Source organism: Aricia agestis, chromosome 1, assembly GCF_905147365.1.
Source record: "Aricia agestis chromosome 1, ilAriAges1.1, whole genome shotgun sequence".
NCBI classification, from domain to species: Eukaryota; Metazoa; Arthropoda; class Insecta; order Lepidoptera; family Lycaenidae; genus Aricia; species Aricia agestis.
In genome coordinates this window covers 16,904,471-16,920,296 of record NC_056406.1, presented here as the reverse complement: position 1 = coordinate 16,920,296, position 15,826 = coordinate 16,904,471, and the positions used below count along the sequence as shown (strand labels likewise).

Below are 15,826 nucleotides of genomic sequence, written 5' to 3'. Positions count from 1 at the left end.
AAAGCCTGGGAAAAACTAAAATGGCTGCCATTTTACAACCTATGTTGTGAGAGAGAGAAAAAATTTGAGAGCCAATTTGTCGATAAAATATGCCATAGATCATGACATTAAAGGATCGGACACCGGTGTCGGGACACATTGTATATAGCCGAAGTGCCATATAAGAAAAAAAAAGTCAGATTTCATCATTTCAAAATTCAATCTTGAAAATTTATAGTTTCTATCTTTCGTTTCTGTACAGCAAATATATACCTACTAGTAATCTGTGCTGTAGAGTGTACCTACCTATTTATTTTTAATGGGAAAACCCCATTTTTAACGAGTACATTTTATTTTAGTGAAGTATCATTGAATGTAAAATTATACCGTATACTTAATAAATTAATTCTGTTTCATTAAATACGTTGCAGAGTGATGAAAGTTATTTCTTTTATTTACATAAATAGAATGCTGATTTTAAAAGGCTAGTATTGTTTTTATATGATGATGTTTATGTGAAATGGAGGAAGATGAAAGAGAAATTTATGAAATTTTTCAAATTCCCTTGTGAATCTTATAAGTAAGATTTGGATATAACTTATAAAGTGCTCTGAAAGTCCTCAGCGCCAAGCTGGACAGCCTCCTTCTGGGGCACTGGATCCATACACATGTGAATGTGCCCACGCCAGTGCCAGAAGGTGGCAAATACTTAAACTAATTTATATTTTGTAACTGATACTAACATAGTTTTTAGGTTCATTGTTTACTAACAAAATATGGGTTCAAACAGCCTGAAATAAACACATTTTATTTTTATAAGACAAGCAAAGTGAAATCCAAAGAATCTCTTGATTTCACATTGCTTAGAACTGTAAACATTATACAAGTGGATTATTATTTTTACAGTATTCTTCTAATGCCGCGGCCGCACATGCGTCTATCGTCATGAAGCTTTATGCTTAGAGACGATACCATTGGACGATACACTAAGATCGTCCAATGGTATCATCTCAAGCACGAAGCACTATGCATGTGCGGCCGCAGCATATGAAATCACATAATATTATTCACTTTCCTTGTTGTTTTTTCTTCACACAGTAGATCTGCATGATGTTATTAAATCTTAAAAAGCCCATTTTAAACCCAACTGGGATCCTCTTAATAAGTAAATTATGTACACATGTTTTTTATGTGCCAACAACTTTTTAAATTGCTCCATTATTCATTTTTTAGCTAACCAAATGCAGTCCTCCTTGGTGGCCTTTTACTCAGAAAACAAAAATATTGATAACACTGCAGAAAATTCAAGCAAAGCAGAATCCAAGAGATTGGCAGAGTTTAGAAAAAAATTGAGGGAGACTACTCCAATAAATGACTTAGGTGAACAAGCTGAATTACAACCCAAGAAAGATGATCCTTTGCCCCCATTCCCAAACAATACTAATCCAGATACAGGGGAAGTTGGTGGACCGAGGGGACCGGAACCAACTAGATATGGTGATTGGGAAAGAAAAGGCAGAGTATCTGACTTTTGATTCACTTAGACTGATTATTTAAAAACAAAATTTATATTTATTAGATAAAAGTTGTAGCATTCTATTCTGTTTTGTTAAATAAATGTAATAGTACTCTAGAAGATTGCAGATGATTAGGAGGAGAATTGTATAGCTAGCTATGTTTCAATAAAATACTTTAAATGAAATGTAGATTGTATTTATTACGTGCCAGTAGATGCCTTACCAATAGTCTTAGGCATCTTTTTGTTTGTGGAATCTTCTAACTCCTTAGCTTTATAATAATGCGGCGCAACTTCCAAGAGCCATTTACTTTCTATTTCTGTAACCTGTCGCATAAATTCCTTGGAAGTAAAAACAAGTTCATGATAAATTACCCATCTAGGCAATTCTTCAAATAGTGCACTATTAGGATGTATCATGACTGTCTGAAAAAGAGAAAAAAGCAAATATACATCAAACTGGAGTCAGTTTTTTGTGGTCCCAATGACTACATGGTAACTTAAAATTCACTATAAACATTAAAGTCATAATATAAAAAAATTGGTAGGCAAATTAATGGATTTGTGATTTTTAACTGATTTGTTAAAAAAGTGCTATTTTTTTCTTAGTCTAATGCACTCGCTACACGGTAATTCAGCATGAAATGCATTTGACGTGACAGTATTATTGTTGCATGACATGCCGATCGCGAAACGATCATGCGTGCATGTCATGCACATATTGCAGGACGAAAAATAAAGCAACTTGTCAATCAATGTACAGCACGTAGGTTGCATGTCATTAGCATCAATCAATACAATAAACGATCATGTGTGCATGACAGCATGTAATGGTGCGCTTAAACGGGCAACTAAAATTGCTCAACTCCCGTCAACTTTGACGTCACGACTCTACATTAAGAAATTTGCGGCAACAAGCAGCAATATTGCGCAATACAATATTGAGTGATGTGGCCATCGAATATTTGAGCGATATGAAATAAATTGCTCCATATTGCTCCATTGCTCCAGATCACTCCATTCGTGTCGCCGAGCAATTATTGCCGTAATTATTGCCCGTGTAAGCGCTTCTTAACTCATGTCATGTTTTACTGTCTAGGGAGCGTTTTCGGCACAAAGCAGGTCACAAAACTTCATATTAAATGATAAATTATTTATATTTTGTGACTGGCCTCATGGATTTGTCCAGTCAAACACTTACTTGATTATGTTTGACTGTTCTGTAGTGACCACCCTTTGAAAACTTTGCAATGTGATAAAAGTATCCCGCCGTTATAGCTTTACGAATATTCGCATCATCTGCTATACTTGACACCATTTCTATTTCAACTCTCTCCATAAGTCCGACTAATTGTTCTCTTACATCACGCGCTCTCTTCATAGATCTGTATTGAATGAAGTTTTCATAACACCATTGCACGGAATATTCAGAATCAGCCCACTGATTATAGACATTCATCAATGTTAAATGATCACCATTCTTATGGAAAAAGTTTTTTCGGGCTGTGTCTGCATGTATAATTTTGTCTTTGGGTCTGTAAAAGACTGAACTATTTACTGATAACATAGCAGCTATTGTCACTACTTCTTCTGAACATTTGTACCTGTAAAGGGAAATAGGATTTAATATTAGTTTGAAACAATTTTTTTCTTGTTAAATTATGCCACCCAATAATAGAAAACAATGTGAACATCACATCAGAATAATATGATTTAAAAATTGGTACTTACTTTTCACTTGCCAATAACATTTTAGCGAGCATAGGATCAGTAGGAAACTCAGCCATACGCCTGCCAGCTTTTGTCAGTTCTCCATGATGATTTAGAGCACCTAATGCATACAGTTGCTCTAATGCTAAAACTAAAGTTTCATGGGGAGGGGGATCCAAAAAATCAAAATGGATTAGGTCATTAATTCCTAGTGCTTTTAGTGTGAGCACTGCATTTCCTAAATTGATCCTTTGTATTTCCGGGACAGTGTTATCTTCTAGTTCATATTTGTAGGCCCATGCAGTGTATAGCCTGAAGCACTTTCCAGGGGCAACTCTGCCAGCTCTACCTGCTCGTTGATTGGCAGATGCTTTAGATATAGGAACAACCAACAGGCTTTCCATCCCAGTTTTGGAATTAAAATTGTTTTGCTTCGCAAAGCCTGGATCTATGACGTAAATAATATTATCTATAGTTAATGATGTCTCGGCAATATTGGTAGCTAAAACTACTTTTCTGGCACCTTCAGGTGTTGGTTCAAAGATTTTTGCTTGCATATCTGTTGGTAAATTTGCATAAACTGGTAATATTATAAGTTCTTTTAATTTCTTCCCTATTTTTTTAGTTCTTTCTTGTAACATTTCTACACAAGTTTCAATTTCTTCTTGTCCAGTTAAGAACACTAAAATATCACCAAGAGGTTGTGTGGCATGTATTTGCAATATAGAAACTACACATGCATCTATATAATCAGCTTCAGGAGCTTTTGTATAATAAATGTCCACTGGAAATCGTCTCCCAGGTATCCTGAATATAGGTGCTTCATCAAAGAAGTTAGAAAACTTTTCTGCATCTAAAGTTGCACTTGATATAAGCAACTTAAGGTCAGGTCTAAATCGTGTGATATCTTTTACAAGACCGAACAAAATATCTGTATGTAAGGTTCTCTCGTGAGCTTCATCAATTATCATTACACTATAAGATGCCAGATCAGGTTCTGATAGAAATTCTCTGTGAAGTGTACCATCAGTCATGTATTTGATGACAGTTCTATCAGAAGTGCAATCTTCAAATCTTATACTGTACCCCACCTCATTTCCTAGTTTAACATCCATTTCTTGAGCCACTCTAGCAGCTACAGACATTGCAGCCACTCTTCTCGGTTGAGTGCACCCAATCTTCTTTCCATCCTCGGTGAATCCAGCTTCGTAAAGGAATTGTGGAATTTGTGTTGTTTTTCCAGATCCAGTTTCTCCTTCTACTATCAAAATTTGATAATTTTTAATAGCTTCAATAAGTGAATTTCTAAATGGATATACAGGAAGTGACTTTTTAGTTTCTTCTATGGTCATACGGACTTTCTTATATTCTGAAATTTCTTCCTCCTCTTTTTTTTCTTTATTACCCTCCAGCTGAAGTGCTTGGATAAAATCAATCTGCTCATCCAGCAGTAATTCATATTCATCTTTAGATTTTGCATCTTTTGCGCCAAATTTAAAAAAAGCTGATTTAATTTGTTCTTGTTCCCACTTTCTTTGCTCTGAATTTGGTAATTTTTCGTTTTCATCAACTTCTATATACTCACCTGAAATATTTTTTAAAATTAAAATAAATAATTAAGATTAAATTATTATACCTGTCACCAAATACTTTAAAATGTGGCCATTGACCTATTGCTATTTTTCTCTTATTTACAAATGCTAACTATTATTGCACTCACAACAAAACCTGAGAAACAACAAAGCTAAGTATATTTTGTGTAATTTAGCAAAGTGAAAAAGGCGAGTAGGGATAGGTCAATGCAAAATTGAAAAAAAATTAATGTGATTGTTGACCAGATCTAGATGATGATATAAGTTAAAACTGCAAATATGTTTTTTACCCTTTTCTCCTTTACCAAGATCTTGTGGCATATGATACCTCTGTACATTTTCTAGTTCCCTTGCTTTCTCATGTTCTTTTGCCAACTTTAATATAGTTTTCTTATGTTCTCTCTCCTTACGCTCCCTTTCAGTCAGTCTGAAAAGTATGCATACAGTTAAAATAAAATGACAGTAACATCTATATCTATATATATAAAAATAAGCTAGTGATAATATAAAATGCATAATGCACTAATATAAGAATGGATTTTCAACTGTGTTAGTAATGCTGTAACCCGATAACGGCTAAACCGATTCTGGTAACTTTAGTTTTATAATAATCCTTGAAGTTCAGGGAAGGTTTTTAAGTGACATGAAGTTCACCGGGACAGCTAGTGATAATTTCAAATGCACTAAAAAATTAAAGTGACTTACATGCTCTCATCAAAAAGGTACTCATCATCTGCAATATCATCTTCTAATTCAATAACTTTATCGTCTTTTCTTTTTTGTAAGTATTTGCGACGTGACTGAATTCTGAGTTTAGGTAAAACTTTATCCCTATCTTCGGCTTCTAGCTTTAAACGTTTTGCTGCCTCTTCGTACGATCTTTTACTGGACCCCTCAGTCACTTTCTTAGTTTTCTCCTCATCGCGCTTTTTGAGTCTTTTGGCAAATTCATCTCTTTCTCTTATATCTTTCTTGCGGTTTTCTTCAGCACTTTCCGAATCGGATGATGAATGAGCTCGTTTACCGTGTTTATCCATTATTTATAGGAATAAACAAAATATTTATTATTTATTTTTGGCTTATAAAAAAACCAATCAAAACATTTTCCACACTTCTTAAACCCACTGGCCACTACTCCATCTACTTTCTTTTTCTTTGAGTTTTGACTGATCACTGACCAATGTCACTTAAACAAGTGACAGTAATTGACAGTTGACGGCAGTGTTACCACCTCTCAAAAATATTTATCCCTAAATTGGTGTCAAAAACCCCTAAAATCACCTTAATTTTTCTGTTTTCCCCCTAAAATCTGTATATATATAAAAATGGATTTTCAATTATGTTAGTAACGTTAAAACTCGAAAACGGCTGAACGGATTGGCTAATTTTAGTTAAATATTTCATCTTCATCTGAAGATTCAGATGTTTTGAAGTCGTACATCTTATTATTGAATAAATTCAACATTTTATTTGTTGGATTAAATGTTGCACAAGTGACATCATTACGATTTAATGTAAATCGGACCATCAGTATTGCCGCCAGTCACCACAGAGTGGTCATAGAATTACGTAATAGATGTCGCTAGAAGTCGCTAGGTCAAGAAATAATTAATATTAATATCAACAATTTAAAAATATTAAAAAGTATAAAAATCCCTGAAAATACCCCTAAAAATTTTAGACCCCTAAAAAAATCCCATCTCACTTATTTAACCCCTAAATCTGGGGGAAAACCCCTAAGTTGGGAACACTGGTTGACGGAAAGTTTTTTTTACGCTTTTTCTGTATAAAAAGTATACCCAGCGTTACCTAGCAAAATATTACAGCTTTGAAAATTCTAAGACAATGCTTTGAAATCAAAGAGAATATCTTTGGAGAATAATCAGTTAATCACAAGCCTCATTGACTGAAACTAGGTCTTTGCTAAGCTTTCTCCACACACGCGGCGCGAATATCGGCCGCAATTCACGGGTGCTACCCGCCGTGAACACGAGGCGAACAAAAATACGGCCCTCTACACTCGCAATCTTCGCATTTACGTTCGCGCGTTGAAGTCACTGTTGCTGCTGCTCTGATATCGTAAGCGACAGCGAATAAAAGCGAGTGTGGATGATGTTCGCGTTCGCGCTTCGCGACGCCTTTATCGTGGGCCAAAAAATTGACATTTGACGGGGAAAACCGCGAAGCGCGAACGCGAAGCCGCGAAACCCTCCACAGTCGCGGTTCGCGGCTTTCGCGCCGCGAGTGTGGAGCCCGCTTTATATGAAATTTGGTACGTACAAGCACAAAATATATTATTTGCATAGACTTAATATATATAATGATTATTTGCCTGCCATTCCATTCAATTTATTATTTTTCCTTTCACGTAGGTACTGCATGTTGAATAACAATATTATGCAGCACATTGTGAAAAAGTTTTGGAATACTTATCAAAAGAATCTCAAATCTGTAAAAATATTTGGTCCTCCTGCAGAAGAGGTAAGTGTTAAAAAGGACTTGCAAGTGTATTTGGGACCTACTTATAATGTTTTTACTTATTAGTTACATGCACTGTAATAACAATAGTACATTACGCACCTAGGAAAATAAGAAATGTCTCAGATCACATAATATTATGTAATATTATGTGATCTGAGACATACAAAAAAAACATGTGATCTGAGGCTTTCTTATTTACTTTTTTTTTACTTTATGGTGCGTATACTATTTTTCACATCGACGGAGGCGGTAAACGGCAACATCGGTAACCGCAGGAGGAGGTGAGAAAAATAATTATTGATAACAAAACTATACATGGGCGTACCGAGGGGGGGGGGGTAGGGGAGCAGCTGCCCCCCCCTGGATCATGTTGACGTCCCTACTAAGTATATTATCTAGTACTTTCATCTATAAAAATAACGAATTTTTGCAATTTGTTTGCAATACAACTAAAAATTATTAATTTTTTATTCTTTATAAGCACCTAGCTTATAAAAAATCTGATTTGCCCCCCCCCTGGCCCAGAATCTGCGTAATTTGCCCCCCCCCCCCCCCCCCCCCCCCCTGGCCCAGAACCTGGGTAATTTGCCCCCCCCCTGGCCCAGAACCTGGGTACGCCCATGAAACTATAATAATATAACAACCGCTCCATTGCGCCGAAATTATCGCCCAGGAACAGTCTACCTGCCTACTATTTTTTCACAACAAAAACTAATCAATGTCCTTTCTCGTCTCTACTTTCATCTTGACCTCCAATTTAATTCAAATCGGTTCAACCGTTTCAGCCTAAAGATGATAGACAAACAGACAGATAGAATGACACACTTTCGCATAAATTAATATTTGTGGGGACAGGGAAGCGGGCGTATCGACGAGTCTTAGGAAAAGAACCTTGTACCAAAATCTCGTACAAAACAAAGGAGTGTCGATCTATCTGTGTGATTGATCAAAACTGGAAATTAATAATTTGTACGTAGGTACATACAGGCTACACTTAACAAAACTAAGTGATAATACTAAAGTAATAATTACTATCAAACCCTAAAGGATGTGCATTGTGCACGTGTTCCTTGTATAAAGTTCACTGTGAAAGTAGTAGCAGAGCTGAAAGGCCAATTTTTTTTTCACTTTTGTATGGGCAAGCGCCCCAGTGTCACGAGTTTCCCCCAGGGCTGTAGCTTTTCTTTTTCGTAGCTTAACTTTCCCCATGCAAAAGTGAAAAAAAAAGGTCTTTCAGCGCTGCTACTTTCACAGTCAAATCTCTACAAGGAATACGTACACACCCTAAAGTATTATCACATAGTTTTGTTACCCTTTTACGTTCACATTAAATTCAAATGTTCTAGATTGCTAAAGATTTAAACTTTGGAAATAAAGTATGCCTCATCACTGGCGCGAGTAACGGCATCGGCTTGGAAATCACCCGGTGCTTGACGTCAATCGATTGTAATGTGTTGATGGCGTCTCGAAATCCATACGTTGCAAGGAACACTGCTAAAAATGTTTGTAAAAATTTCGATCGGCTGGCGTTCTATGAAGTGAACCTCGCTTCTCTGTCTTCTGTTCAGAAATGCATAAAATCGCTTCTACAGTCTCAAAAGTAAAGATTTGCAATATTATTATGTTATATTATTATGTAGATGATATTTAAAGATGATAATACATTACCTAATAGTAACTATGTATAAAATCTACTTTTTAGTAGATAGGCACCTTGAGGTTTCATGAATTAACAATTCGAGCCTTCAAACGATACCTAATGGAGAAGTCAGAAGGCGGTCGTCGAAGTGTCGAAGTTATAACTTACGTTGAGTAACACCGCGGCTAAAATGGTCACATTTAGCAATTCCTCTCAATCAATTCAGCAAATGAATTGTCAAAACTGTCAAAATGACAAATGTCAAATCAGTACAAAAATACAGAAATGAATTGCGAGCAGAGTTGCATTTTGCCATTTTAGAAAAATGAATCATATTATGATTCATATCATGATTCTTCAAAGCGACCATTTTAGCCCAGCAGGGCTAGGGAAGGATTCCTAAATTTTGTAACGTCACAATATCTCTAATTCGGTAGGTAGCTATTATTGTTGTCTACTGATCTAACCGGCCATGGCGTAGGTAATTCTTGCGAGTTTCTTACCTATGCCGCGGCCGGTTTTTCCCGTACCGGTGGCAAGCATCATTGAGACAGATAGCAATTTTGAATAAATTATACTTATAAAGCACCAAAGTTTTAGTTACACGATATTTATAATTATAATGTTCGAAGGAGTATCGACATAGTAATTTTGAATGCCGCTACATTCGGGCTGCCGTGGACGTTGACGGAAAACGGATTGGAAACAACTTTTCAAGTTAACTTTCTGAGCCAATATTATCTGCTACTGAGTATAGAAAAAATTCTTTCTCCGAATGCTCGCGTTGTGTTTACGTCATCAGAATCTCACAGGTGAGAACAAGGTGGTACCTACCTACTCGACAGTAAAGCGTACTAAATACTTATACGTCATGTCTTTCAAGTTTCATATTATTATGACTCAATAATACACCTCGTAGTGAGTACGCTCATAAGTTTTGTTTGATATACTTAATGTAAGTACCTATATGTATTATCAGTGGAGTTGATTCCTATGCAAAGTAATCGTGATCGAAACTCTATAGTTTCTGGTCTTTCTTGCCTGAATAGGGGTATGTAATGTACAGGCAAACTGTCAGCTTTTATAAAATTGCCTGGCTGTCGCTGGCTCTTGGGTTATGATACTAGCTAGCCTCAAGAGCTAAGCGACACTGTCTTGGGTTGGCGTTTGAGATGAGAAATGGGCTGGTCTGTGCCTCCGACAGAGTATTAAGACGGCACAAACACTGCAACTGCATAAGCCACGCTCTAATCAGACCTTTTGATGTCAAGAGCTAATGATGTATGAACGTTCCTTTTACGGTGGCATGTAATGTTTCTTCACCGGTATCGGTATCTTTGTTAGTCGTTGTGAGTGTAAAGATAGACTCATCATAAGAGGTTGTGAAATGCTCCTCTTTACTGTGGTGTGTGTACAAGTTGTACCTACTGGATACTCACCTTGTGAGGTGTTGTCTCATGAATTATGATAGATGATTGCCACCACAATTACAATATGCTGTCTACAGCACACACAATCGACGTCGCGTCGATCTCGGGCTATTGCCCGAGATCGACGCTATCATTGACGCCAACACCTACCATTGGCCATCCATCCAACCATCTTCAATTTTCATATTTTGTCCTAGATTTTATTTCAACGAGTAAGAAATTCAAAGCTTGTAAAATAGTAATAAGTTCTATACAGTTTGTTAGTGTAAACACCGTTATCTTTGAAACCATTAAATGAGCCCGTCAAAATGAACAACTTTTTCTATTAGAACAAAGCTGGGAACTCAAAAAAATGACGTCTTAAGAGGATACCACAGCGGCTAGAGAAATGAAAAAAAAGTACGTGTAATATCTATAGCTGTCTCCCTTACCTCAAGCCTATACCGCAGAACGCGATAGAGACAACCGCAGAAAATCCAGAAAATCAACGATTCGTTGTCCCCTGATTCCTTCTCCAAAACTTAACCGATTTAAGTACTTTTTTCATTAAAGATTAAAAAAGGCTTGAGCTGTGTTCCTATGTTTTGCTTTTTTTGTATAATCTATCCAAACCTGTTTTCTGGACGTTTGAACACAGTGGAAAATCTGGCCATTTTTTTGGGTTTTTGAACGTTCATATCTTATTTAATAATTAAATTATGAAAAAAAGGAAAACATAGGGACATTGTATTAGTGGCCGTAGATATTCAGGAAAAAAATTATAACTCTACTAGCATTATCCAGGGAGGAAACAGGGGACAACGTTTGTATGGAAAAAATGGCGGTGTGGAATCCTCTTAATACCCATTATACGGATGCCCGGATCGGCAATTTGAAGACGGAGTTCCCAGCATTGTTCTCATAGAAAAAGTTGTTCATTTTGACGGGTTCATTTGATGGTTTCAAGGATAAGGCCGCGTTTCCACTGACGGGGAGCGGAGCGGAGAGGAGCTTAGCGGTGCAGAATTGACCAATCACCATGCTCGAAATCTTCCGCTGGAATAGCACGATTGGTCAATACAGGCACCGCTAAGCTCCTCTCCGCTCCGCTCCGCGTCAGTGGAAACGCGGCCTAACGGTGTTTACACTAACATCTTGTATATTCCACTTTTGAACCTTATACTGTCTTACTGCCTAATAGTATAAACAACAAACTTCAGCAATTTGTTTCCCTTTCTTGATATGTTTATAGTCGACTTATTTTTGACTGAAATATTTATCAATTAAAAGTTTTCGGTTGCTCGGTGATCGAACTGTATTCAAATGTCGAGCTCCGGGTAGCGCAATTTCGGGGTCCTAAGTAGTTTGGTTGCGTTACGTCAAACCCAGCTGACAGATCACAATTAACATTGAATTGACATATTCGACCAAATAACGTTGGTCTGTCAATTGCATAGGAATCAACTTCCTCGATGGTACTAAAATATTTAATTTGATTTTTCATTGTATTTTCGAATCGCACAGGAACGTGGAACTATCGGAGGGTGCGCGTGTATTTCCATCCCTAGATCACTTCTCGCTATCGGCGGAGAGGTACACGTCGATCCGAGCGTACAACCTGTCTAAGGTAGGTAAAGGTGCTCCCTCAGTCCTCACCGGGAGCATTCGCGTGTAACATTATAGATTCGACTTTGTGCATTACATAGCAAGTTGACTTCACTGTCACGTAGCATTGATGTTACAACTTTTATTTAGATTAGATGTTAGTGGGAGAGCCATGCTTCGGCACGAATGGGCTGGCTCGACCGGAGAAATACCACGTTATCATAGAAAACCGGCGTGAACCAGCGCTTGCGCTGTGTTTCGCCGAGTGAGTGAGTTTACCGGAGGCCCAATCCCCTACCCTATTCCCTTCCCTTCCCATCCCTACCCTCCCCTATTACCCTATTCCTTCTTAAAAGGCCGGCAACGCACCTGCAGCTCTTCTGTTGCTGCGAGTGTCCATGGGCGACGGAAGTTGCTTTCCATCAGGTGACCCGTTTGCTCGTTTGCCACTTTTTCTTTTATAAAAAAAAAACTTACAAGTTGCATCAAGATACCTACACATTGTAATACAAGGTGCGCATTGTAATGCTCGGTTCTCCTCCTTCACTGATGTCAAGCTCGACTCTGTAATACATTACAAGCGAATGCTCCCGGCTCCTTTAGATATTATATCACTAATATAATTTTGCTTTATGGGTTTATAGCCTGAAATAAATGATAATAATAATTATTATTATGAAGGTGTGCGGCGTGCTGGCGGCGCGGTATTTACACCAGCGCTGGCTGCACGCGGGGCCGGCGGTGTTCTGCGCGCACCCCGGCTCCTTCGTCAAGACGGGCCTGTGCCGCAACTGGTGGGTGTTCGAAGCCCTCTACACGGCTATGTTGCCCTTCTCGAAGAGTATTGTAAGTGGTTTTTTTTTCTGCAGCCTTATAAACTATTTAGACAAAACAAAATATTAAATGTTTATAATATAAACTATTTAATATCTCGTTTCCGCGAATATGCATAATGAGCAGGACAATCATACTTCCATCTGTAAATAAATTAGATATTAGATAAAATAGAGCACGAGCCTGTGCCGGCCAGACCTTCCTACGTTTAGGAAAGCTGAAAGCTTACCTGTTTATGACCTTAACAGAGGTATAAAGAACGACCAGCAACTATAGAGTTTCGGTCGCGGTTACTTTATTAGGTATCCAGTTCTGAAAGTCTACTTGACCTTCAAGAGAGAGTCGGAAATCGAAACTCCATAGTTGCTGGTCGTTCTTACCTCTGTAAAGGTAAACTTTCAGCTTTCCTAAACTGAGGTCTGGCCGATGCAGGCTCATTGGTCTAAAATAGCAAGTGCGAACAACCTAATTTCTACATGTTTGACCAGTCGCGACAGGATGACTATTTATCTTGCGATAGCAATGGAACAAGCTTTCATTTACAATTTTTTGTCGTTTAACAGCAGATTACAGATATTGTGAAATATTTATGCTGTTACCTAAACGCAAGTTGCATTGTCGCAAGATAGGTCCATTGAATCACCTCGCGGGTTACTGTAGTTCTAATGCGTTTTCAGGGTCAAGCCGCTAGCACAATCGTGTACTGCGCGACGTCGCCGGAGTTGGCTGGTCAGTCGGGGTTTTACTTCAAGGACTGTCGGCGCTGCGAGCCGAGCGAGCTGGCCGGGAGCACCTACCTCGCCTACAGGATGCACGACCTCGCCTGCGACGTGTTGCGACAGAGGGGGTTCTACCTCGATGTGAATACGGCTAGCCAGATTCACGAGACAGAACACGAAATGGAGGAGCAAATTTGTTAGGTTACGGTAGGCTCCGCAGACTTTTAGTGGGCCGATAGTTCGAAAGTTTAATCAGTACGAAGATGTATGAAGGTGCGCACAATTAAATAACGATTTGTATCGGGCGATAGTAATGTACTGAAACCCCCATTCGATCAAACTATCGGCCGACTAAAAGTGTGTAGTCTGCGTGGGCCCTAAGGCTCACTACTGACTAGCGCCATCTGAGTGAAACACGGCTAGCGAGATTAGAGCAAAGTTAGGTTATGGTACTGCCCACAACTCACTAGCGCCATCTGAGTGAAACACGGCTAGCGAGATTAGAGCAAAGTTAGGTTATGGTACTGCCCACTACTCACTAGCGCCATCTGAGTGAAACACGGCTAGCGAGATTAGAGCAAAGTTAGGTTATGGTACTGCCCACTACTCACTAGCGCCATCTGAGTGAAACACGGCTAGCGAGATTAGAGCAAAGTTAGGTTATGGTACTGCCCACTACTGACTAGCGCCATCTGAGTGAAACACGCCTAGCGAGATTAGAACAAAGTTAGGTTATGGTACTGCCCACTACTCACTAGCGCCATCTGAGTGAAACACGGCTAGCGAGATTAGAGCAAAGTTAGGTTATGGTACTGCCCACTACTCACTAGCGCCATCTGAGTGAAACACGGCTAGCGAGATTAGAGCAAAGTTATTTTATGGTACTGCCCACTACTCACTAGCGTCTACCATACCATCTGAGTGAAACTTAATTTTGGATATAATAATAATGACTCTTCACTCTTGATTTGTTAATTCCGATAAAGAAACTGGATCTTTTCGGCTTTTTATAAACGATTAACAATGACCTAATCCAGTGATTATGTCATTGTTAATCATGGCAGCGTGGCAGACTACTGCCTGATTAGTATCAGGCACTAGTCTGCCTTGTACCTGTATTCAATTCAGTTGTATTAACTGACCACAATTAATTGTATGCCTTTCCAACACTGCGCTACTACAAATTGTCGATTGATTAATCCTTCGATCGTGGATTCTTGGAAATCTATTTTTATTCTATTGTGTCTCGCTCACCGGTGAGCTTATGGGGCTTTGATGGGTTAATTATGATGATAGCATGTGTAATTGTGTATCAAAGGTCCCTCCATAAACGTGTTATGTTGTTTTTAATATTGTATACCTGTTCTAGTTTATTATTTCTTTAATTTTAAGTATTTTCCTTATTATTAGAACTGACTTCATAATTATTTTCTTATAAATGAAGAGACTCTTTGTTTCTAAAAAGATTTTGTTTTGTTGTTTTTACTTATACTTCTAAACTAGGTCTAGTAAGATAATAAAATAAAAATGGTACAGCTATAATATTAGAATTCAATTATATGTTTAAATAACTTATGTGTTACTTTTATTTATTTGCAGATCTAAACAATCTGAATACATGTTGCGTTCTCTTCAAAATGCTCTGTCGTAACTCGTTAAAAGTAAAATGAAACTCACATTGTGAAATGTATTCTTTTCGTATAATAATAATTCATTAGATGCAATTTAACAAATAACATAGGTCTTAACTACTTAACCCTAGGTATAAATATTATGAAGCTTAAAAGGCAAAATCCACCCAACAAGTAACAGCGCATAATAATTATTATTGTGGGCCTTTGTCAGTTTGAGATGGCAAGTTTAGTTTGCTGCTTTTTAATTTGAACTAAAGTGATAGTGAATTCCCTCACAAATAAAGATATTTACGGAGCGTATATTTAAGCGTCCTTCTCTGTCATGTGCCATTTCCAATATGCCCGACAAGGATAAGTAAACATTGTATAGTTACACGATGCGTAAATTATATATTAGTAACTAGTAAGGATAAAGTATTGGCATAAAATATAGTATATTAAGGTTGGGAAACCCTGAAAAGACCATAATAAATGTATACAGTTCCATTCAGTTAAATTAGCCAAACAATTCTATTCGTCTGGAGTTTTTAATGCTAAAAATTATGAGTGGTCATTGGTATAAAAAATATGATGGTCGATCACTAAAAAATAAAAATATTTTAACAATGAACATTAGAAACAGAAAATTTTAAAGAGTATGTATTTACTTAAAACCTTTAAATTTTTTTTACCATTGATGATTGAAACTGAATAAATAAATGGACTTAT

The 15,826-nt window shown here is 37.6% G+C and overlaps 3 protein-coding genes across 4 annotated transcripts; 2 read left to right on the top strand and 1 right to left on the bottom strand.

Annotated features, from left to right (window-relative positions):
• Positions 1–618: 618 nt before the first annotated feature.
• Positions 619–1,681, top strand: LOC121726416 (succinate dehydrogenase assembly factor 4, mitochondrial-like). The gene is made up of 2 exons (XM_042113774.1): positions 619–677; positions 1,213–1,681. The coding sequence occupies exon 2, from the start codon at positions 1,221–1,223 to the stop codon at positions 1,512–1,514; it is 294 nt and encodes a 97-aa protein (XP_041969708.1). The 5' UTR covers positions 619–677; positions 1,213–1,220; the 3' UTR covers positions 1,515–1,681.
• Positions 1,677–5,926, bottom strand: LOC121726408 (pre-mRNA-splicing factor ATP-dependent RNA helicase DHX16). Its single transcript, XM_042113760.1, has 5 exons — positions 5,503–5,926; positions 5,088–5,224; positions 3,227–4,790; positions 2,697–3,099; positions 1,677–1,921 (listed from the first exon to the last, which is right to left on the bottom strand). The coding sequence occupies exons 1-5, from the start codon at positions 5,832–5,834 to the stop codon at positions 1,697–1,699; spliced, it is 2,661 nt and encodes an 886-aa protein (XP_041969694.1). The 5' UTR covers positions 5,835–5,926; the 3' UTR covers positions 1,677–1,696.
• A 1,254-nt stretch (positions 5,927–7,180) lies between these two features.
• LOC121725280 (WW domain-containing oxidoreductase-like) lies at positions 7,181–13,935 on the top strand. Of its 2 annotated transcripts, XM_042112160.1 has the most exons (6): positions 7,181–7,278; positions 8,625–8,878; positions 9,550–9,729; positions 11,851–11,953; positions 12,613–12,777; positions 13,443–13,935. In XM_042112160.1, the coding sequence occupies exons 1-6, from the start codon at positions 7,195–7,197 to the stop codon at positions 13,683–13,685; spliced, it is 1,029 nt and encodes a 342-aa protein (XP_041968094.1). In that variant the 5' UTR covers positions 7,181–7,194; the 3' UTR covers positions 13,686–13,935. The 2 variants fall into 2 exon arrangements, with proteins under 2 accessions (XP_041968094.1, XP_041968105.1); XM_042112171.1 differs by lacking the exon at positions 7,181–7,278 and having other exon boundaries at positions 8,744–8,780.
• Positions 13,936–15,826: the final 1,891 nt, after the last annotated feature.

What these genes read in the sequence shown, in the direction of transcription:
- LOC121726416 (XM_042113774.1), top strand. Translation starts at nt 1,221, where the DNA reads ATGCAGTCCTCCTTGGTGGCCTTTTACTCAGAAAACAAAAATATTGAT.
- LOC121726408 (XM_042113760.1), bottom strand. Translation starts at nt 5,834, where the DNA reads ATGGATAAACACGGTAAACGAGCTCATTCATCATCCGATTCGGAAAGT. An exon ending in TACCTTTTTGATGAGAGCAT is followed by an intron (nt 5,225 to 5,502) that starts GTAAGTCACTTT and finishes CATACTTTTCAG; the next exon opens with ACTGACTGAAAGGGAGCGTA. An exon ending in ATGTTATTGGCAAGTGAAAA is followed by an intron (nt 3,100 to 3,226) that starts GTAAGTACCAAT and finishes TTCCCTTTACAG; the next exon opens with GTACAAATGTTCAGAAGAAG.
- LOC121725280 (XM_042112160.1), top strand. Translation starts at nt 7,195, where the DNA reads ATGCAGCACATTGTGAAAAAGTTTTGGAATACTTATCAAAAGAATCTC. An exon ending in TTGGTCCTCCTGCAGAAGAG is followed by an intron (nt 7,279 to 8,624) that starts GTAAGTGTTAAA and finishes CAAATGTTCTAG; the next exon opens with ATTGCTAAAGATTTAAACTT. An exon ending in TCGCTTCTACAGTCTCAAAA is followed by an intron (nt 8,879 to 9,549) that starts GTAAAGATTTGC and finishes TAATGTTCGAAG; the next exon opens with GAGTATCGACATAGTAATTT.